We start from the raw sequence: 23,520 nt of genomic DNA on the forward strand, positions 1-23,520 counted from the left end.
CCGGGTTATTCTGAAATCGACTAAAAAAACTAACCGCAAACGTTTAATTTCGGGTCTACTTATTAATGTATTAATGTTAAACATTGTAAACAACCCAGCAAGACCTTGAAAGGTCCACTGGTCTGTTGTCCTATAGTTTTCCCCCATTTCATACTAGCATCCACTGGAGTGGAGATCGGTATACAATCAGTCATCCCGAATTTATTTAGGATCTTCGAAATATATCTCTCTTGAGACAAGATCATCCATCCCAATCACGTCGGATATCTAGCCCAAGAAAGTTATGAACTTCCCCTAAATCCTTCATTTTGAAAGATTGTGTTTTAACCATTTTATCATCATTTAAAGATGTAATATGATGTAAAAATAAGCACGCCATACATATATCATATACAAACCATGATTTACACAAATGTAAAGACAGGTATCGAACTCCAACTTTTAAAACCCAACTGAGTATCAATTTTATTGAACCTCAAATTCCACATTCTACTGGACTGTTAAAGCCCTCTTGTTTAATTTATACATCTTTATGTTTACATCTAGGGTAAAGACTTAATTTTCGCCCCATTAGGGAGGGTGCCACACTATTCTATTAATTACGCAATCTACAGTCGATGAAATGCACATAAATTGGCATCAGTATCCTTGCTTCGTTCCCAAGAACCAATTTAATACCAAAAATGTCCTTGAGAATGGGGAAATACTTCTGTTTGAACGCCACGAAAACTCGAATCGAATGCTCCTATTTTCGCACTACCATATGGGCTAATGCGTTGAACAAAGATGGCAGACGCTGCTCTAACTAACGGCTTCAAATGGGTAGGGCGATAATAGAAATAGGGCGAAAATAGTCTCCACACCCTATATCAGGAGGAAATCTCATAAAAACATCTTCTGTTAATGACTCATAAAGAAAAGCCGTCTTAGCGTCCATTTGATGAATTAACAAATTATTTTTAACAGCCATTGAAAGCATTGTCCGTATTGTACACATTTTAGCCACTGGAGCAAGGGTTTCGCCATAGTCCAATCCTGGGCGTTGCGAACAGTCCTTTGCATCAAGCCTAACTTTCTACCGGTTAGACTCATCATCCTTTATTGTGAATATCCGCATGGAATTGATAGGTCGCTTTCCATTTCGAATGACACTCATCAAGGTCCATGTATGATTTTCCAATAAAGAAGCCTTTCTTCACCGATAGCAGCTTTTTAAAGTTTCAGTACTTTGTGGAGCTTCTCTCCTTCAAAATTTGCAACAAAGAAACTGCTTTCAAAGTTAATAAATAGCATAGTCTCGATGCCAACCAGGTGCTTGTCGAGATCTTTGATTTCGACGTAGCACTTCAGATTCCATTTCACCCACAGACTCATTTTCGAAACTAGCTTTAAATCTATCTTCAGATTCGTCCTTCGCTTCAAAGAAAACCTCATCTTCTTCATCATTATTTACGTCTTCATTTTGACTCTCAGACACCTCTAACGGTTTCGTTAAAACCTGCTTAAGTATCTCATCACTTCTACATTCGGCATACAACTTTCATGTAGTATAGTTATAGCTTTTTCCACCAGAGTGCGATTCACACGCTCGCTCACTCCGTTTTGTTGAGGAGTATATGGCGTGGTAGGTATCATCTGGATCCCTTTGCCAATGCAAAAGGCCATGAATTCTTTACCAAAATACTCGCCAACATTATCCTATCTAAGCATGGAATTCTCGAATTAAATTGAGCAGTCACCATCGCTTCATACTCTACAAGCTTCTGAAACACTATTTCGGATTAAGTAATTTATGTATCACGAAATGAGCGAAAGCATCAATAAAAGAGACATAATAGCTAAACCTATTATATGTTTTTTCTGTCGTTTGCCCACAAACATCGCTATGGATCAACTCTAATGGCCTCTTTGAACGACCCTTTCCGTCTTTATAAAACGCTTCTCGTGATTGCTTCCCTATTATGCAACTCGCATACAACAGGATCAAGCACCTCACTTTTAAGTTTAATATCGAGCCCTTTCACCATATTATTCTGCACTAGCTTTCCCTATACGCAAACGAAAAACTACCTATAATTGAGTTCTTTTGATTCAATCTCGGGGTGTCGTGGAGTATGGTAAAATTAGGTAAACCGTGTTCCATTTGGAAACTACCTTCCATTTAACCACGGGAAAAAATCACAACTCATTGATAGGTTTCTTATACTCAACCTTGAATTCAATATACTAAAATTTAAGTTGAATTTACCTAATTTTGACTTTGACCTCAACAACTCAAAAGTATCTTCCTCCGCGGAAGACCTCGACTGAGTCGAATTTTTCGTTTTGTTTTTGATAACAGTAATAAGTGCCAAAGCGACGCACGAAGACTCAAAAGTAAGTTATAAGAACTTATTCTTTGGGTTGTTTTATTTTTCCGTGTTGTAGCAATTGAGGTTTTATGATAGTTTTATAGCCACTAATAAAACTTGGATTGCACTTATAGCGTGCTATAAAACTTGGGGTTTTAAATTTGTTTCCCCCAAGTAAGCAAATTGTTGATGCCAAACGTGTACATTAGACCTCTCCACATTTTGAAAAAGTTTTGAAATATACATCGGTCAGCTCAAAGTTTTGTTCTAGGTGTGAATTTAAGAACTTTCGCCAAAAATGGCTTAATTTGGACATGATTTAGAGATGTCTCCAATCAAAAATCGTGTTTTTGCTATGTTTCCATAGGAAGATCACTTACACTCTGATTCAATAAGCCCTACATGCCCACATATCGTCAAAGCTTGTTCGTTAGACATATTTTAATGTTCTAACAGTTTTTTTTTTTTTATCTTAAATACGTTTATTTAGGCCCAAATGCTTTAGCTTAACGAGGCCGATAATTCATTTTTTTTTAATTACATGTCACATGTTAGTGGGGGAAAGGAAAGCCGTATTTAGGGGCGGCTTGCTCCCCTCTTATGTAAGTAAAGGAAAAAGGTAGGAAGTGGGATACATATTGTGTAATTGACATCGTCGTTTGCTGATTGATCATTGTGGCGGATATGCACACTTTGTTGTAGTGTTGTAGTTTCCAGCCTGTAATCGCAGGGGCGAGGGGAGGGTCGATATTTCGGATAATTATTGGCACTCTGATACTGTCATGATGTTCTCTATATCATCTGCATGTGAGGTATGTCATGATGTTCTGGGTAGACGGTTATCAAGAAGGGTATGCACCGAAGACTCGTGAAGCAATGCCATATTGTAGATACAGGGATAGGTTGGTGAGATTCTACTGTGAATGAGAGAGGGGAAAATGTATTAAACTTGGACATCAATGGTTTTCAAAAAGATATAGATAAGAAAAATATAGGGGTGGTCACGGCTTGCCAGGACGTCCCGGACTGGCACATAGGGTGATCTACCTCGGGCCCGAAGGGAATCTATTAGTTGGGACCTGGCAACACAGTACTCTGCGCACAGCCAAACAACATGCTCGATGTCGTGGTAGCCGTTCTCACAAACACAATGATTACTTTCAGCAAGCCCTATACGACGGAGATGCGCGTCAAACGAGTAATGGTTGGACATGATCCTTGACATCGTACGAATAAAGTCCCGGTTCACATCCAACCCCTTAAACCAAGCATTCGTTGATACCTTCGGGATAATGGAATGTAGCCACCGTCCCAGATGCCCATTGCTCCATGAGGTTTGCCAACTATCGAGCGTCCTCTGACGAGAGATACTGAAAAATTCGTTGAAGCAAATTGGTCTTTCGTAAGTGTCGCCTTCTAATGCGCCCACCTTGGCTAAAGAGTCCGCCTTCTCATTGCCCGCAATAGAACAATGTGACGGGACCCAAACCAAGGTAATCTGGTAAGATTTTTCAGATAAAGCACTCAGATATTCCCGTATTTTCCCCAGGAAATACGGTGAGTGCTTTCCAGGCTTCGCCGCACGGATGGCCTCAATGGAGCTGAGACTATCCGAAACGATGAAGTAATGGTCTGAGGGCAGGGTGTCAATGATCCCGAGAGTATACTGAATGGCAGCTAATTCTGCGACGTAAATTGAAGCAGGATCATTGAGTTTGAATGAGGCAGCAAGATTTTCGTTGAAGATACCGAAGCCTGTGGACCCGTTGAGAATTGATCCGTCAGTGTAGAACATTTTGGCGCAGTCGACTTGATGGTATTTGTTAAAGAAAATATTTGGGACCACTTGTGGGCGAATATGATCCGGAATTCCACAAATCTCTTCCTTCATGGATGTATCGAAAAATACAGTGTGATCAGAAGTATCTAAGAGATGAGCACGGTTGACGTTATACGTAGATGAATTGATGTTCTGTGCCATGTAATCGAAGTACAAGGACATGAATCGGGTCTGAGAATTAAGCTCGACAAGCCTTTCGCAATTTGCAATCACCAATGGGTTCAGAATATCGCATCGAATGAGTAATCGATATGAGAGGTCCCAAAATCGATTTTTCAGAGGAAGAACGCCCGCCAGCACTTCGAGACTCATCGTATGGGTCGAGTGCATGCAACCCAAGGCAATACGCAAGCAACGATACTGGATTCGCTCCAGTTTGATGAAATGTATGTTCGCAGCGGAGCGAAAGCAGAAACATCCGTACTCCAACACTGATAATATCGTTGTTTGGTACAGCCTGATTAGGTCTCCTGGATGGGCACCCCACCATGTTCCAGTTATTGTACGGAAAAAGTTGATCCTTTGTTGGCACTTCTGTTTCAGATACCTAATGTGACATCCCCAGGTACCTTTAGAGTCGAACCATACCCCGAGATATTTGAATGTTGAAGCCTGAGCAATAGTTTGATCCATTAATTGAAGCTGTAGTTGCGCTGGTTCACGCTTTCTAGAAAATACGACTAGCTCAGTTTTCTCCGTGGAGAACTCGATACCCAGCTGGAGAGCCCAAGCAGACAAATTGTCCAAGGTATCTTGCAGTGGTCCTTGCAAGTCGACGGCTTTAGGACCTGTAATAGAGACCACACCGTCATCTGCAAGCTGCCTTAGCGTGCAGGAATTGACAAGACATTCGTCAATGTCATTCACGTAAAAATTGTAGAGGAGAGGGCTTAGACATGAGCCCTGGGGAAGGCCCATGTAGCTAAATCGTGATGTCGATAAATCGCCATGCGAGAAATGCATTTGTTTTTCAGACAACAGGTTTAGCAAAAAGTTATTTAAAATTGGCGAAAGACCATGCTGGTGCAACTTCTCATAAAGAATGTTGATCGAAACTGAATCGAAAGCCCCCTTAATATCCAAGAATACTGATGCCATCTGCTCTTTGTTAGCATATGCCATTTGAATTTCTGTTGAGAGCAACGCAAGGCAATCGTTCGTCCCTTTACCTTTGCGGAAGCCAAATTGTGTATCTGACAGTAAGCCATTTGTTTCGACCCAATTATCGAGGCGAAACAAGATCATTTTTTCGAATAACTTCCGGATACAGGACAGCATTGCAATCGGACGATACGAATTGTGGTCGGAGGCTGGTTTTCCTGGTTTTTGGATGGCGATGACCCTCACCTGTCTCCAGTCATGTGGGACAATGTTACCCTCAAGAAACCTATTAAATAAATTCAACAAGCGTCTTTTGGCAGAGTCTGGCAGATTCTTCAACAAGTTGAATTTGATTCTATCTGGCCCCGGGGCTTTATTGTTACATGATAAGAGAGCAAGTGAGAACTCCACCATCGTAAACGGTGTTTCGTTCGCGGTATTGTAAGGCGACGCGGCGCGGTAGATTTTCTGTGCCGGGGCGGAATCCGGACAAACTTTCTTGGCGAAATCGAATATCCAACGGTTTGAATATTCCACGCTCTCGTTAGTACTGTTTCGGTTTCGCATACGTCGGGCCGTGCCCCAAAGAGTGCTCATCGATGTTTCTCTTGTTAACCCGTCGACAAACCGGCGCCAGTAACTGCGTTTCTTAGCTTTCATTAAATTTTTCATTCGCTTTTCTAATATCGCGTACACTCGATAACTAGCAACTAACCCGTCGTTCCGGAAGGTTTTATACGCGGCAGCTTTCTCCGCGTACACGTTTGAGCACTCTTTGTCCCACCACGGGTTGGGAGAACGATTTTGGGTGTTCACGTCGGGTACTCGTTTCGTCTGAGTTTGAATCGCGCTATCGAGAATCGAGTTGGACAAAAACTTATATTCTTCCTCCGGGGGAAGTACCTGTGTTGAATCGATAGTTTTGGATATCGCAGCAGCGTAGCTCTTCCAATCAATGTTTCGTGTGAGGTCATAGGGAACATTGATTGGTGCCGATGGTCTTGAACCAGTGGTGATTGCAATTACAATTGGTAAGTGGTCACTACCGTGGGGATCAGATATTACCTTCCACTTGCAATCTAACCGTAGTGATGTCGAGCATAAAGATATGTCCAGTGCACTTGCTTGCGCAGGTGGTCTAGGGATCCGTGTCATTTCCCCTGTGTTCAGAATTGTCATATTGAAGTTGTCACAAAGGTCTTGAATTGTCGAAGATCGATTATCGTCGTATAGACAGCCCCACCCCGTACCGTGAGAGTTAAAGTCTCCAAGAAGCAGGAGGGGCGAGGGAAGGTGTTCAATCACGTTGGAGAATCTTCGATATCCCATCATGGCCCTAGGAGGAATGTAAATAGAAGCAATGCAAAGATCTTTGCCTTTGATTGTTGTTTGACAAGCGACAACTTCAATGCCTGGCGTCGAAGGGAGGTTGATTCGATTGAAGGAGTAGCACTTTTTGATCCCTAAAAGTACCCCCCCATATGAGTCTTCTCGATCCAAGCGGATAATGTTAAAATCGTGGAAGTTGAGGTTTATATTAGAAGTTAGCCATGTTTCACATAGGGAAAATGCATCACAATGATTGTAATTTAGCAAGTGTTTTAATGAATCGATTTTGGGGATAATACTTCTGCAGTTCCACTGTAAAACAGTGATCAGATCCCTGATTCCGTCTAATAAGTTAGCCATCGAAGGATACGATCGCTGTAAGGAGGGGCCATTGTTCAGTCAACTGTTTTAAAAATGTTCTTACTGTTGGTAGAATAGCAACCAGCAAGCTTTTCATAGGATCGGTAATGTTGAAAGCTGTGAATATCCAGTCCACAATGTCAGAAAATTTAAGGAATCCCGTTTTAGGGTGAGTTTCTGACTGTAAAATTGGAGCACTTGGGATTTTTGGTGCCCCGGGGAGTGCTGGGAACTCCTGGTTGTATCTCAATTTCCCAAAACCAGGAGGTATTATCTTCGGTTTTGTACCAGCACTTCCAGTTGATGAATTATTTTTATTTTGTACCCTTGTTTGGGACAACCTAGGACCCTTACGAGGAAGTTCAGGTGAGTTTTGATTAGGTCTTTTCCTAGAGTTTCCAAGCGGAGCCAAAGAATGCCCCTCGCAAGGGTCATTAGAGGCGTTATCGTCAGTTGGCAAGAGAGCGAATGGGTTTTCGGAGACAAGTGGAACAGCTCTTTTAAGCATTTCTGCGTAAGAGCGTCTGGAGCGATCTTTGGCGGATCGCTTCAGTTTATCCGCGCGAAGTTTGTACGTTGGGCATGTCAAAAGTGCATGCGGATTCTCCCCACAGTAAACACACTTCTCAGCGGGCCTACTGCAAGTATCATCCGCATGGCGTTCCCCACATTTACCGCACCGTTGCTTGTTGCTACAGTAGGTGGCCGTGTGACCTAGCTGCTTGCAATTGGAACAATTCATGACCCGCGGTACAAACAGGCGTACAGGTAGACGAGCTCCTCCCACTTCAACGTAGCTCGGAAGTGCAGATCCGGCGAAGGTTACGCGAAACGAGTCTGATGGATAGTAATTACCATCTTCGATGGACTTTGAGTGCAATTGCTTGCACTCCAAAATCTTAACTGATTGAAGGTTAGGGTCCTTAAAGCGGCCAGCCCCATCATTCATCAGATCATCGACAGTTAGACCCGCATCACTTACCACACCGTCGATCTCCACATCACGAGAAGGAATGTAGACGCGATACTCCAGCGTAAAGAGGCTATTGCTAACGATATCATTGGCCTGTTTCAAGTCAGTAACGACTACGCGCAGTTTATCTGACTGAACCTTTTTAATCTCGGTTACGGCCGAGTATCGTTTTGTCAGCTCCCGTGCAACAGTTATGCTGTTTAACGGTTTATTTTTGGGCCGAAAGTATACCACCCAAGGACTAGCGGATCCATCCTGGTAAACCTTGACTCGGGGGGGCTGTGAGACATTGGGGGGAAGTGGATCGATCATAACATTATCTGTCTCAGTATCAGATATATGTTCTTCTTCCCCATAATATTCGTCTTCGGAGGGTGATCCTTCTGTTTCTTCCATTTTGTTGCGGGAGCAACACGCTCGACCGCACTGTTTAACTTAAATCAAAATAAAAAATCAAAAGCAATAAAAAGAAAAAAAAATCGATAAGAAAAGTAAAAAACAAAACACTTCACCAGTTGGTTCCTGACGAGCTGGTAGGTGAATTGATCCTTCGTTTGTTTTATCCGTCACCCGCGTGACCTTCACACAATAGAGCTGATATAGCTCGTCTAAACAAAGCCGTCTTTCAGGCAAGAAAACTGTTTAGTAACTTCACTGCACCGATATCGCAGGTAATAACTATCACTCGCGGGACTGTTTATTACTAATGCTTTACTGCAGCCTCTGCCACAGCAAGCACCTTCGTACCACCGAAAAAACTAAACCACACCGGAGAGAACAAAAAGCACTTGTTTCCCGGTACAAAGTTGGGTTACGAATGATGTTCTAACAGTTGAACATAGCTCTAATCGCAATAGAAAATTTGTTAACTGAATTTTTATATAGAAAAGAATACCAAAACCAAGAAAAAATACTACTAATTTTCGTTGGTTTTGATATATTTTTCTCTATGAAAATCCAGTTAACAAATTTTCTATTGCGGTTGGAGCTATGTTCACCTGTTTAAACATGTTAAGATATGTCTAAGAAACAACCTTTGATGATATGTGGACATATAGAGTCTATTAATTTAGAGTGTGATCTTCCTATGGAAATATAGCAAAAAATGCGATTTTTGATTGGAGACACGACTAAATCATGTCCAAATTAAGCCATTTTTGGCGAAAGTTCTTAAATTCACACCTAGAACAAAAATGTGAGCTGACCGATGTAGGTATATTTCAAAAAAAATTTTAAAGTGTGGAGAGGTCTAAATAATTGGGTAAAATTTCAAGGAATGTACACTATACATTCCTTGAAGATTTACCCAATTAATTTTGCTCAATTTTTATGTTTATATCGAGCACGTAAAGCCCATTTGATTTTCTGCCTTTAACAATCACCTGATCGTTTTCATTCAATATTCGAACTTTCCCGTCATAGAATACAACTTTTTTACCTGTCTCCTCAATTTTAGATACAGTAATAAGGTTACAGTACAATTCAGGAATAAAATATGCTTTGTTAAGGTTCAATAGGAATCTTTTATTGTCAATATCACTACGTATCACTACATTTCACTGTATCACCATCAGCCATTGAAATCGACTGCTTGTTTCCTGGCATTTCCCACAAATGGTTAAAATATCTCATTTCACGAAGCATATGCGCACTCGCACCGGAATCAATGTAGAAAGGCAATGTTACAGGCAACTCAATAAATAACGTTTCCTGGACTCTCTTGTTCCTCAGTCTATCCTCCTCTATCTGCTTCACGCGAACCATATTTATGCGTTCTAGGGGAATCCTCAACTTAAAACCGTTCAGGCGATCTACCTCTGTTACCCCTTCACTTGCTCCAGCAATACTTTCGCGAGAAGTTTGAACAGAATTAACATCGGAAACAGTAGAACTATCCTGATGGATAGGAATGCAGATCATAGGAGAAACACCCACCAATGCCACATTTGAAATGGCATCGACAAGATTGTTGATTGACTGCTTCTCCTTGCGTAATTTCTTCTTTAACTGGAAACAATTTCGACGATTGTGCTCAGCTTTGCCACATTCGAAGCAGTAATCTGCATTTTCTGATCAGGAACATTTCGCTTCATATTCTGGTTCTGCCACACCTTCTGTCCAATAATTACAGACGGCAACCCGGTTTCTGTTGGTACAGCCTCATCAGCATCCAAAAAGATACGTTTTATTTATTTCAGTGACATTGTGTCTATCCTGCATATATCGACAACACGCTCAGCAAATGCTTGAACTGCTCAGTGATGGCAACAAGGAGTGTTCGAATTTGCTCCATATGATCCGCAGCCTCTCACGTGCTCTCAAGCTGACGCACAATGTCGTGATGAGCAGCAAACAGATCTCTCAAAGTCTGGAATCGTTGGTTGCTCAACAAATCTAGCCAAACATGTCAAATGGTCCTAAGTGAAAATGACAGTTTCTCTTTGTTTACTTTCTCTTTCGCTAATAGCTCGTCCGTTTATACGTTTGTTCATTAACTCTTAGGATAATATGCTAGTCGAAATCAGCGTTTTTCGATATATCCTGAAACAATATTAAAAAGTTTTATGCTGACGCCGTAATAATCGAAAGAGAAAGTAAACAAAGAGAGGATCTCATTTGCACTTAGGACCATTTGACATGTTTGTCGAGAAATACAATCTTGATCGTAAACCAATCATAGCAATCGCCCCTTGCGGTTGGTACACTTCCTGCAGATTTTCTATGACCTGCTTCACTGATCTGCATTGAAGCACGTGACTCATTGAGTTGTCATCCAGCGCCGGCCACAACTCGTTTAAAGCTGCATCTTCCTGCTTGATGCGCAAATCAAGCTTCTTCTTACGAGCATTCTCATCTGCTGACGTGGCGCCTGCCACTGGTTCTGCAAAATCTTTCTCCGCAATCGTTCTTTCCAACGTGTGCAACAAACCGTCCTGCTCCATATGAAAACGACTTCTCTTCACCACTGAACAACGGTACCAACGCACGTCGAGTTCTATTCTCCATATTGCCTCATAGGCTCATGCTCTGTTTAGAGTAGAATGATAGGATAATGTCTAGAGGAATTCCCTCAGACCTCTACGACCAACTTACCAGAACACCGAAGTAAAGATAAACAGCAAAGTTAAGGGAAACGTATTCTAACGTAAACTCACTCAAAATACTCTTTCACAACCGTGTGATATGAACACGCGAAATAAGAACTAGATTGCTGTTGATATACACTTTATATTAACGCAGAAATAGATTGGTAACAATATTGGTTTTACGTTACCTCACTGTCCTAACGACTGAGTGCTCTTTTGCACTAGCGATTGTTCGTCTGCCCTATCGACTTCCTATGACTGAGTGTGTAATACACACTGTGTATATAGCTATAGCTGTGTATAATATAATAAAGGAAATTGTTTGGTGCATATTATTTCAATACCAGGTTTATTGTCGTTTTCGTAATCGATGATAATTTCTTTGGAAATGGAGCACGCGAACTTTTTCCTTATAACCAACACTCGCATGGTTCTTTGATGCCTAATTCTAAAGCGGACCCTACACCCTGTTTATTGTCAATATTTCTGCTCGTGTAGGGTGATTTTTTCCTACTCGAGCGAGTGAATAAGAATTATAATGCTTGTTCGGGAGTGCATACTTTAATGCAATTGAGTAGTGTTCGAACGATGAGAAAACATTTTACAGTTCATTTTATACAACATGATGCACTAGCTGAACATATCATTGGTAGGTGTGTCAGTTTCGTTATGAAGAACGGAGATTTTGTTGATAAGGCGGTGATTGGTTCAGCCATCGACGAACAAATTGACCAATCGCACTAGTCGGAATAAACCCTTGTGATTTTTTCCAACTTACATCGGAGTGCTGGTTAGTTTCGATCGTGGAGTAGGATTTTCATGCCGGTGCAGATCTTTAGCATGGTTCATAAATTCTTATTCCAATACTGTAGCATGATAAGATAATCTCGACTCTAGGCACGCCAAAAGTGCTGGCAGATGCTGCCAGCGGTCCAACGAATTAAGTTTCAGGTTTTTCAATGATGATTCAATCAGGGCGGCGGGAGAACGGTGTATTCAACTGCAGGTCAACAAGATCGTTGGACACGACGATCAGGGGTCGGCAGTTCGGCACTGCTTCAATTTCAAGGAATTCAAGAAACTGGTTGTAGAACTCATACATCTCGTGATTCCTATCCTTGAAGTGCATAGCGTTGTCGGAATGCATCTGTTGGATGCATCCTCGCATCTGACAAAACTCCTTACGGACACCAAGATAGTGCTGAGGTCGAATAGCCGGTTTCATCATTTTTTCACTAGCACTTTCAGCCGCTATCCTTTTAATCCAGGAACTTCTTCGCCGTCTGTGCGATAGTTTCGACATCCCGGTCGAAGCCGCGGTCTGATGAGGCCACCTTACTCTAAGTCTTCCTCTTCAGCTTTTGCTGCGCTTTACGGTTGCATAGCACCGTCGGACAACCGCAACCAGGCCACTGTTCAAAGCTCTCACCTTTCGATCCAACATTTAGATGTTCTAAATGTTGGATCGGCTGCATCCAACGGACACGAAGTGCTTCTTTGATCCGGGGTGGAGCTGACAGTACGAACAATCCATCGAGCGTAGTTGCTTGACTGGTTTCGCGCAAATGGTCCACTGAACGAGCATCCGCTGGTGCACTAAGACGATTTCGCTAGATTTTCAGAGCAGCGTACACTCAGTGCAGGTTAAGAAAGATTAAAAAAAACTCGCATCAACCGCTATATTTGAGTATACCGGGCGAGAAGTTCACAAATTTGCTTGCAAGATTTATTTGCATGCAGATTCAAAGACTGTTCGAAAGAAGGAATAAATCCCTATGTTCGAATAAACCGGGCATACGCGAAGATCAGAGGTTTGCTTACGAGAGGCCGCCGCTTCCGACGACTGATTTTCAGCATCTTTACATCATTTCAGTTCATTGAGTTAAGTAATTTGCAAAGCTTTGACTTCACCACATGACCTTACTTATTAGTGTTTTTTAATCCATCAACAAGTGCTACGCAAAAAATGGTTTCTCTCTATTCTATCCCACGAAGAGAGGTGGGGGGTACCGCCTCCAACGATTGTTGCCAAATCGACTTCCCCGCTATCAAATAGCCAATAATAAGCACTAAGAATTAAATACCGCTTCTGGCACAAGATGATAATTGAACCTTATGAAACATTGCCTTGTAAAATTTTTCCTTTTATTATTTCGGCTTTTGAAATTTCGCCCCCCAGAAATATTGCCTTTTAAAAGTCTGCCTTTTGATTTTTCAGCTTTTTAGGTAAATTCGGCCTTATGATTTTCAGCCTTATGGTCTCGACTCCAAGCTCATTTTCGTGCGCAAAAGATTTAGTAAATAAGTATACGCAATGGATTCGGCAATACAATCTTCAAATAATGATTTAGTGTGAGATACAGTCAGCGTTAAAATTTGGTTCGTTCCGCTACCTAGTCTAATTCCACCGACGATTTGCTGCAAACAACGAACTTAATCCAAACAAAGCTACCACCGCCTAACCACGCGAATCCACCGCTTGAATCTAACCGTCATATTTTCTCTCTAACCTGGAATTATTTTCCTATCTGTCTCAATTCCAGTTCGCATTCGTTCTACCCGATAGCCAGCAATACGCGCTTAACGACCGCTCAAAACTCTACGCCAATGTTCCCATCACGTCATCCACCTCTTCTTCATTCGTTGTTTCCTCTTCAATGCCTTCTTATACCTCTTCCTCTGCTTCCCTGACCACTTCCACCGTGCCAGGATTATCCGCTTCAACCGCTTACGCACTAACCACACCCTCGATGGTGCAGGGCCAGCAGCCGAAGCCAGCCATATCGTCAAGTACAACCGCAACACTCCAGCCAGTACAATATTTGATACCGGGAAAGATACCGAATCTTTTGATCTCTGCCGCTACACAGGGCTACCAACAGCAGCAGCAGCAACAGCAACCACCTCAGCTGATGACCATCAAACAGGAACCGCCAGAGTCGCCTGGTGGTCGAAATTTACCCGCAACGCCAAATTCCTGCTCGTCTAGCACACAGCTGCAATCGGCGGATATGAGCGAACAACAGATACCAGTTCCTGCTGGAACACCAGATGAAGCTGATGAGGACTTTGAAGCACCCGAGAGCAAAAAGTTCATCCTAGCGCCAACTCCAGCACAGCTTGGACGAGCTCCGCTACAACGGCGTCAAATGAGCACCAGTAGCAGCAGTAACAGCGGTTCGAACAATTCAACTGGTGGTCTGCCACCTAACGTCGGCGGTAATCGAGACGATTGCAACAATGGACCGTCATCGCTAATGCCATCCGCACTGCCAACACCCACGTCAGCTTCGATTGACGAATTTCAGAGTCCACAGATTTCGCCAACTACCAAAACGAAGAATTTCTTCAAGAAGGTCAAACCGGATGATATGGATAAGTACGATCGCTCCCCCCTAATTACAACTCATGCAATTAACTATCCATTATATTGGCTTCATTTTAGTGTGCTAAGGCAGGTGGATTTTGAGAAGAAATTTAAAACACTTCCCCAGTTCAAACCAGAGGACTGCCAGTCGCCCAGTGCAATCTCAGTGCCATCGTCTCCCCGAGTGTTCACTCAAAACTACCGTAAGAAACAGTCTCAGCAACAACAGCAACAACAACTTAAAACACGTAAGTTTGCTGCATTGTTAGGGCAGAGCTTAGCTTTACATATTTTTAAAGTTGAGTCATTGTAAAACATTTTTGAACACCAGGGTTTTCAACATTCGTATAGCGATCGTATCACTACTAGCTGAATATTGAAAACCTTTCATGTTTTGCCCTTGCAGCATTTCCTAATACTCACTCAGTGATTTCTGCCTTTCTAGCTTTGGAAGACGAACACCACCAGCAGCCGCCTCAGCAGCAGCAGCAGCAACAACAGCAACAGCAGTTGCAGCATCATCCACCACATCCGCCACCGCCCCTCACGTCGGATAGCAGTGCACCACTATCCTCCACGGCAACGCCATCCAGCTCCTACATCAAGGGTAATCGATTCTTCGGACCGGACTTCAACATGGAACAGTACAAAGGTAATCCCATTTCCATCACTGCCTAATAGATCCTCGCAATAGGAACAATCTCTGACTAATCGGGTAAAGGTTTCTTTTCTGTCGTAGACATGTCCGCCGATAATGCAGACCGCTCGCCTCGGACACCGAAAACGCCATCGACTCGGTCGGTTAATTCTGCCGAGGAGAAGGGTCATCGAAAAATTCTCGAGCAACGACGTAATCTGGTGCTGCAACTGTTCAAGGAACATGGCATGTTCCCATCATCTCAGGCGACCAACAACTTTCAGGTATCTATCGTTTGCCTTCAATCAATGGCTTCAATACCCAGCAAGTATCAATCGATTTTCTTTCGCAGCTGGCCCACAGCGACATCTTCACAAACAAGCAAAACTTGCAGTTAAAGATCCGCGAAGTCCGACAGAAGGTCATGGGCCAACAGTCTAGCTTTACGCCGCATTCGGCCGGGCCGATGACGCCGACCGATCTCGGTGCTGGTAAGTGGAAGCGTAAATAAACAGCACACTTTGCTGCTGTTCGTTCCGGATGTTATTTCTTTTTTTGTAATTATGGCTGAATCCGAAAATTCTCAGCGCAAAGGCGCTGAATCATATATTTTGTTTATTCTGATGCTCATCATGAATTGTATATTGCGAGAAAAAAAATGAAAGCTGGCTTTGAAAAATCTTGATAGGAACAAAATACTGACCAGATCGGCACTAAATGATGCTGTTCAATTAATTTTCAGTAGATATGTATTATAGAGACATTGCATATTATTTACATTGAATGAACAACCTACCAATTGGTAATATACTGCAAATGTTTGATGATAGCATATTATTGTGATTCAGTTTTGAAGAGGTTAAAGCGGAAATAAAAACTGAAACTTTACGGACTATCTTTTGATTCGTCGCTGGACCGGAAGCCGCTATCTACACATTAGCTTGAAATTGGTAAGTTCCATCAGTTACATTTCATTGGGACAGGGGCGTACAATTTTGGTTTAGAGGATGCTTTGAATACAACGTTAAGATAATGCTCCCATAAATTTATTTTCCATATAGATGGAATTGCATACCTGGCAACTGAATCGTTACTTTTTCTGAGTAAGTGAAATCAGATGTGTACTGGTGTTCAACGCCCCATAGTCACATATTCCTGTTTTGGTACATACGAGAAAAACTCGATCTAAGTAGAATAATATATTACCTATCTTGAGAGAAACAGCGTGACAACTTAACTTAGTTTTGAAGACTAAAATTAGGTTAAACACCAAAATTTTCCAAGTGAGCCAGTTGATTGTTTCATCTGTAAATGGATTTTGGATTACATGCTTTGCAAGAATAGTTCAATGGAACTGTTCTGCTGTTTTTTATTAGCCTTACAAAGTTAGCGATGTAATTCATGCGGCTACATCAGTTCTAATTTGTTGTGTTTTGTGCAGAATTGTTCTGCCAAACACACGAACCCTCCATAGTCTACCTCTTTCAACATCCATACCCCATGGCCGTACAGAGCAACAGGGAATACCAGTGAATATTCAAAGCTCAAACAATATGTTTGGCCTGATCAAATATTGTAGAAAAATTGTTGTAACAGTTGAAAACTCAACTTCAATATAATTCGATTCATCGATTCACTTGTATGTTCCAACGTTTAATGAATTTTTTCTTGGAATAAATTTGCCATTGGGAAAGTGAGTGTGTTAAGATATCTTTTTACTTTAATTTGTATACCTACGGCACCGGGTCTGGGTCATTTGGCATAAAGCGTAAGGTTCTTTAGCCTAACGGACATTGCGCATAACAGTTATTTGGCATAATAGTAAACTTGGCGATACCAAGAAATGATCAAGTTAACTATCGTATGGATCGAACGGTATATAACTCGAAATAACAGTTCATGATATAAAGAAGTGTAATGATGATAATTTTAATTATTGAAACGCTGTATGGAAAGCTAAAGTTCACTGGCGATAACAATAATGATAAACAAAACATGTGTCTGCTGGATCGCAGTTCTAGTGCGCAACATCAACAAAAACCTGTAAAATATACACTATACTACAATGTAAATCATACCCTGCTATATTTCTCCTTAGTGGAGAAAATTTAGGCAAAAATGTATTTTTTTCTCCATTGAGTAGAAAAATAAAATCCACAGTTGAAAACGGTGCGGGTGTTGCGGGCCTTGAGAATCCGTTGTGGCACGAATGAGCCTGACCGCCAGTGTGAGAACAACCCAGGGTAAACGAATCGGATGTCGTTTCGCCATCAGCAAGCCTTGATCGAATAGGGACCCTTACACGCGCAATAAAAGTGTCATTACTAAGTAGTGTCATTACTGGAATTGTATGAGAATTCCATCATTACTCGCCTTACACGTTCATTAAAAGTGACATTACTGCTCAGTAATGACATTACTAACGTCTCGTGTACGGGGCCCTAATAAGGCCGCCGGTGCGTCGTGTTACGGTCCGGGAGAAGGCGTTTCGCGAATCGGAAGCCACTAAATTACGCTTAACTTGGCGAACCATGAGAATGAAGGGCCAACCGGAGAGTAGAGGCGCAGCTAGTTTCTGCAGCTCAGCAACAGCTATTTCCAAACATTCCTCCCCACCTATCGCAACCCCAGACGATTGCCTAAAGCCAACAGAGGTTTTCTGAAACGCAGCTCTAGCCCCAACAACGAATGTCTCTGCTGGTTCAGCGGCAGCAATAGTCCGACGAACTTCCTTCGTGCTACTGCATCGTCAATAAATACCTAGCTCAAGAGCCTGTTAGGAGCGAAACAGTCTATTCGGCGAGCGTGACCGAGGGTCAATAAAGCTGGCTTCTAATGACACTGGCGTCATTATTGTTGGCTTTGTGATGCCGTGCCTTACATTTCGTTCGGGAGTGTTGCTACGAAACCTACAGGCGCACTGATTGCGGCCAATTCGAATACCATGAAGGATGCTGTGACAGTGCAAAGTCCCGGAAACCTGGAAACAGACGACAAAGTCGATACGTATCGTTTTTTCGCATTTATACGCATCTGATATCACCGCTATCAGTAGGGAGAGCTGGCAGAAGCTCGGTACCCTGCTCTGTTGCCGGCAATAGTGAAAGTAAACACAGCGTCCGGCAACATCTTGTCGCTGGGTGGAGAATTTTTGTGCGATATCACAATCGGAGGCAACACACGACGTGATCTGATCCGATTTACCGAGAAACAGCTGGTCGACAGTTTCAACCTTGGCCCGTCTCCAAGGACACCTTCTGTTGGCCACCGTCGTGTTCAGCGATCAGCTCGACAAAACTAAAGTAGAGTAGAAGTTGAAAGAAAGATCTCTACCGGTTTTCTGGCCGAAGCGCCTGGTTGCGTATGCGATGTTCGATGCCGACTTCAACCGACTGGAAAGACTAAACATCATCAATGCTTCTATCCGAATTTGCAGACTATTCCATGGCTTTGAACGCTGCACTGCAACTGAATCAGTACTCACTCACTCTGTTGAACGTGCCAAGTTGGCATCCAAATCGATAAGTCCGACATCTTTTTGCAGGTAAAAGTCGACGAACAGTACCGTAGATTGCTTACCATCAATACACAGCGTCAACATTAAATTCCAGCACACTCGTAAGGATGTACTGATAACATTCAAAACTTTGGACATGGTGGATTTTTTTTTGTTACGGAATACGTTAAGTTTTAAACCTGGAGATTTTTTTTCTGGTATTTTCAACGGCGTTCGTGTCCTGAGAATGGGAGTGATGAAACCTACCTGAACTTACAATACGAAATAGAAGGCGTAACAAAATCACGCTGTGCACATATGAAGGACAGACTCCTACGTGCCAGTTCTGTAACAAGAAGACACACTACTAAAAATCTTGTACAACAATCTAACGAAACAACGTCAACTAAATCACAAACAACCGGAGTTGTAGCTCAGACACCAGGACTAAGTGGGGCCCTATTCTCACAGTCACGTCACTTAGCGACTAGAAGGAAATTTCCTTCTAATCACTAGGTGACGTGACTGCGAGAATAGAGCCCGTGATCCTAACCAACAGCAGGTGATGCAGCTATCTTCAACAAGAAAGATCTTTACGTGAAGTAACAAATCGTGTACAAAAGATCCGGTAGATATACAATAAAGTTCGATTTATTTATTTTTATTCGCACATTGTAAAGATAAAAAGATCTACGGCTCATTTAAGCTAACGCATTGAGCCGCGTCAAATAAACTAAATTATAAAAAAACTTTTATGGCAAGTTTGTTCACAATATGCGCAAGCTCCGGTATCCACTTTAACAATCTTCTGAAATTTGACGCAAAATTCCAACGATTTCAGGAGTTGGATTTACTTCTCACATTTTACGATCCGAAGTGGGAGTTCATTACCTCTGCTAACGCTTATTCCATTGAACTCGGAGCAACGATAAGTCACAAGTTTCCCAACGGGGCCCAAGCAAGGTCGTTCAACATGCTTCCAGAGCACTCACGGAGACCGAGCAAGGCTACAGTCAGTCGGACCGCGAAAGTTTGACGATCATTTTCGCTATCACGAAAAGTTTCACAAAATGCTCTTCAAACGGCAATTTTGTTTGAACACCAACCACCTGTTTTTTCCTCCGTACGTTCGATTCCAAAAAGGGAATACCGGTCCATTTCACCAACTGTCTTCAACGCTTCACGCTCAACCTGCTGTCCCTCGAGGCTCATCAACCAGCACATCAAACCTGATTAGGACTACGTCATCGCGAGTCTCAACGTGGAAGAGGATCTCAGCTCGGTAGTATCTAATACTGTTAAAGTTTGCCCTCTCAATTTTTGGGCCGTCGCGCAAAGCACGCTAGCTTATGAAAGTCCATCATGTTCACTACGGTTTGCCACAATCTAAACTTTCAGAACCTAGAATCCAACGATTCCAAACCAGACACATCCTCACATTTCACCAGTGCCGTTGCCCAAACAGATTGCGCTGTGACAGTGCGTCCACGTAGATTATGCCGAGTATTACATGTTCGTCCATTCCTTCTTCAAGTGACTAGAGACAATTCAAAAGGGCTGTTAAAAAATTAGCGCGGGGAGAGGATTGATACAGCATGTACTAGACATACACTTTCCTAACCATTCTACATTACACTGGAAGTTCCACAAGGGAGTCATCTCGGACCTCGTCTTTTTGTGCTCTTTGTGAACGATCTCTGTAGTGAATTATCGTCATTTAATGTGTACAGATGTTCTAAAAATAACAGCTGCGGCAGATTGTTGTGCATTGCAAACGGATAAACGAAATGAGTGTGCATATTAAGAAATGTAGCCAGATCACATTCACACGAGTATAATTCCGGATTGTGTTCGAATACTCGATACCCGTACAGTGAGTCGCATCCATCAAGGCCCTAGGTGTCATTCTCGATCATAAGCTACGGTTTACCTCGCATGTCTCTTTCGTTACGGCTAAAGCCTACGCTGTATTTAGATGCAACACTCGTGATTTCAATGATGTGTATTGTTTAAAAATACTTTACATCACGTTGGTACACCGCAATCTACAATATGGAGTTACTATTAGGGTGCCGTATCACACCGTCCACATTGATCGTATCTAACGGGTATATTTTCTTTTTCAACCTGCATAGATTCTCCTGCGCTTCTAGCGAAACTTGACCTCAACTTTCCGGGAAGATCTTTCTGAAGAATCAATATTTTTTAAGAGCTGGAACTCATCCCGGAATTGCCCGGGCGAACTACCGCAAACTGATCCATGAGAAATACTCCAACCACATTTTCACAGACAGACCCACACTGAACGACGTGGTAGGGATAGGCGTCAGCGGTATCGAAACTGGCCTTGCCTTCCGCTTGCCTTCAACCTGCTGTCTTTTCGGCGGAAGCGGCTGCGATCGCTTTGACTATCACCCGAAAACCACAGGATATCCCGACGATCATTCTCTTTGATTCACTATCGGTCATCTCGGCATAGGAATCCGGAGAATCTCGGCACCCGTACATCCAGGCCATTGAGATCACCTGCGATCCACTGACCACCATATGTTGGATACCTGGCCACTACGGGATCAGTGGCAATGAAAACGCTGACCAATAAGCTAGGCGCGAAAGACTGTCGCAAATTTTTGACCAAGTCGGTACCATCGGCCGATATTATCAAGTCTTTCATGGCAAAGGCCCTCGAAGAGTTCAGTTCTCAATGGAGGAGACAATCGAGACTAAGGGGAGCCCCGATTAATGGACAGACCGCACTAATATGTCTCCACCGTCGATGCTGCTCCACATGTAACGCCAGGACCACTGTAGAGCACATCTTGACAAATTGCTTAGAACTCCAAGATCTGCGTTCGTAGCATCAACTCCCTTCATCAATCCGGGAAAACTTTTCCAACGACCCGGCACGCGAGGAGGCATTAATCTCATTTTTGAAAGACGCTGGATTCTTTAACCCTAGAACGTTGCACTTGCGTTTTCCACCTTTTCGTAGACAAAATTGCAAACAAAGGAAATGTATAATACATAATTTTCTTCGTTTTTTAATTGCGAAAACAGCTTTGTAAGTGAAAGTACGGAATTTATTCAATCAATGATACGTACATTGGTATCAACAAAAAAGAAAAATTGAATAAATCGCGCTTTTGATTTTTTCATCAACACTTTGTGAATTTTCAACCGATTTGAAAAAATCAAGTGGTTCTAAAAGTTTAAAGAATGGCCTAGAAACGCAATAAAATGGAATTCCGATATTTTTAAAAAAGTGCAATTATTTGGAAGAGTGAAAGTTAAAAAATCGGGTTTTAGAAAATACCACGAAATGGGGTAAAATTGAAATGAAAAAAGGCCAGAAGCCCAGTAATACATTGGTAACACGCAACGTTACTGTTACAGCAGTAATTTTGCGCAAATTATACTTGCGAGCTATTGCTTTGAAAAACTATAGAAAATAAACAATACAACAATAAAAATCAGCAAAAATGAGAACGATGTTTGTTCAAAATTAAATTAAATTAATTGAATAAATGATTAAAAACGATTATATAATGCTAATTGTTACTTACGTAGTAAAACAACCAGTATTTAAACTGGTATTGTCACGAGTTACATTTCCACTGACAGCACGAAACACTAACGGCAACTGTGCACTGGGGTACAAATGTACCCCACGCCAACTTTGACACCTGCTTCTACGAAATCTATAAGCAAACTGGCTATACCACCTTTTCCTACTCTTACTAGGGACTCTAAATTGAATTATGGTTATGGTCCCAGGTCGGTAAATGCCGAATTCTCATCTCCACACGGCTCCAAAGAAGGCGTGGGGTATATTTTTACCCCACTGCAACGTTCTAGGGTTAATCATCTATAAAACAGCCAGTCTACACGAGGACCTTCCACTACACCCAAATGGTTTTCTGAGAGGTTCGCCGCGGTTCAATATCGCTCACGTCAACTCCATCCACCATGTGGGGCTTCCCAACATCGAGCTGGCTTTTGTGAGGTCGGCCGCAGACCCGCAACACTATATTGAATGACATAAATGTTTAATGACATGTAAATACCCATTTCTTTTAAGGCGAATGACCTCTAAGGTTAAAGCCTCGCAAATAAATAATAATAATAATTGTTTTCCGGCGCTCAACTCATCGCGCGCTGTACGGCTAGAATAATTCATTGGATGTTTGCTGTCAGCTCTTCAACAGCTTTTATCATTTGTTTGATTTTAATATGTATTGGAAAAGAATCGTTCAAATTAAAAAAAACAGTCAGTCTGTGCGATGTAATATTTTTAATCGAAGAGTATTGGATTAAAAATATTACATCGCACAGACTATACAATACAACTAGCCGAAAATACCCATCTTGATTGGATTATAGCGAATTCCGCTAAGCCGAAAGTCGTTATCTTGGTTTTCGAAATGGCGTCAAACATCAATTTCTGGCACCTACTCGTCTATTCCGAAAATACCCATATTGATTGGGTTAAGCGGACCCTACACGAGCAGAAATATTGACAATAAACCAATTATTGATCAATATATTGATCTATGAAAATATTGATTCTGTAGAATTCAAATGGGATTGACGGATTGAAGTAGTCTTGTCAATATTTTTATTGACAATATTCTTGTCTCGTGTAGGGTCCGCTTTATATTGAATTTTGCTAAACCGGAAGTCGCCATCTTGGTTTTTAAGATGGCATCAAAAATCAATTTATGGTACCTACTCGTTGAGACCCTTCCGAAAATACCCATACTAATTGGGTTAAAGAGAATTTCGTTAAACCGGAAATGACCATCATGGATGTCAAAGTGGCATCAAACATTAATTTCTGGCACCTACTCATCAACATTATTCCAAAAATACCCATATTGATTGGGCTGCAGCGAATTTCACTAAACCGGAATTCGCCATCATGGATTTCAAATTGGCATCAAAAATCAATTTTGTTCGAAACTACCGATATTGTTGAGAAGC

General features: G+C 42.0%; 1 protein-coding gene across 4 annotated transcripts in view; it reads left to right on the forward strand.

Annotated features, from left to right (window-relative positions):
• LOC131684864 (putative transcription factor capicua) overlaps positions 1-23,520 on the forward strand; it is a 153,200-nt gene that overhangs the window by 125,943 nt on the left and 3,737 nt on the right. For 2 of the 4 annotated variants that reach the window (XM_058968088.1, XM_058968089.1), the window contains exons 12-16: positions 13,584-14,419; positions 14,486-14,655; positions 14,835-15,059; positions 15,129-15,328; positions 15,397-15,535. In XM_058968088.1, the coding sequence (XP_058824071.1) occupies positions 13,584-14,419; positions 14,486-14,655; positions 14,835-15,059; positions 15,129-15,328; positions 15,397-15,535 (1,570 nt within the window). The remainder of the gene's footprint in view (positions 1-13,583; positions 14,420-14,485; positions 14,656-14,834; positions 15,060-15,128; positions 15,329-15,396; positions 15,536-23,520) is intronic. The other 2 variants (XM_058968091.1, XM_058968090.1) reach the window with 2 other exon arrangements.

This window comes from Topomyia yanbarensis, chromosome 2, assembly GCF_030247195.1.
Source record: "Topomyia yanbarensis strain Yona2022 chromosome 2, ASM3024719v1, whole genome shotgun sequence".
In the NCBI taxonomy this organism is placed as follows: domain Eukaryota; kingdom Metazoa; phylum Arthropoda; class Insecta; order Diptera; family Culicidae; genus Topomyia; species Topomyia yanbarensis.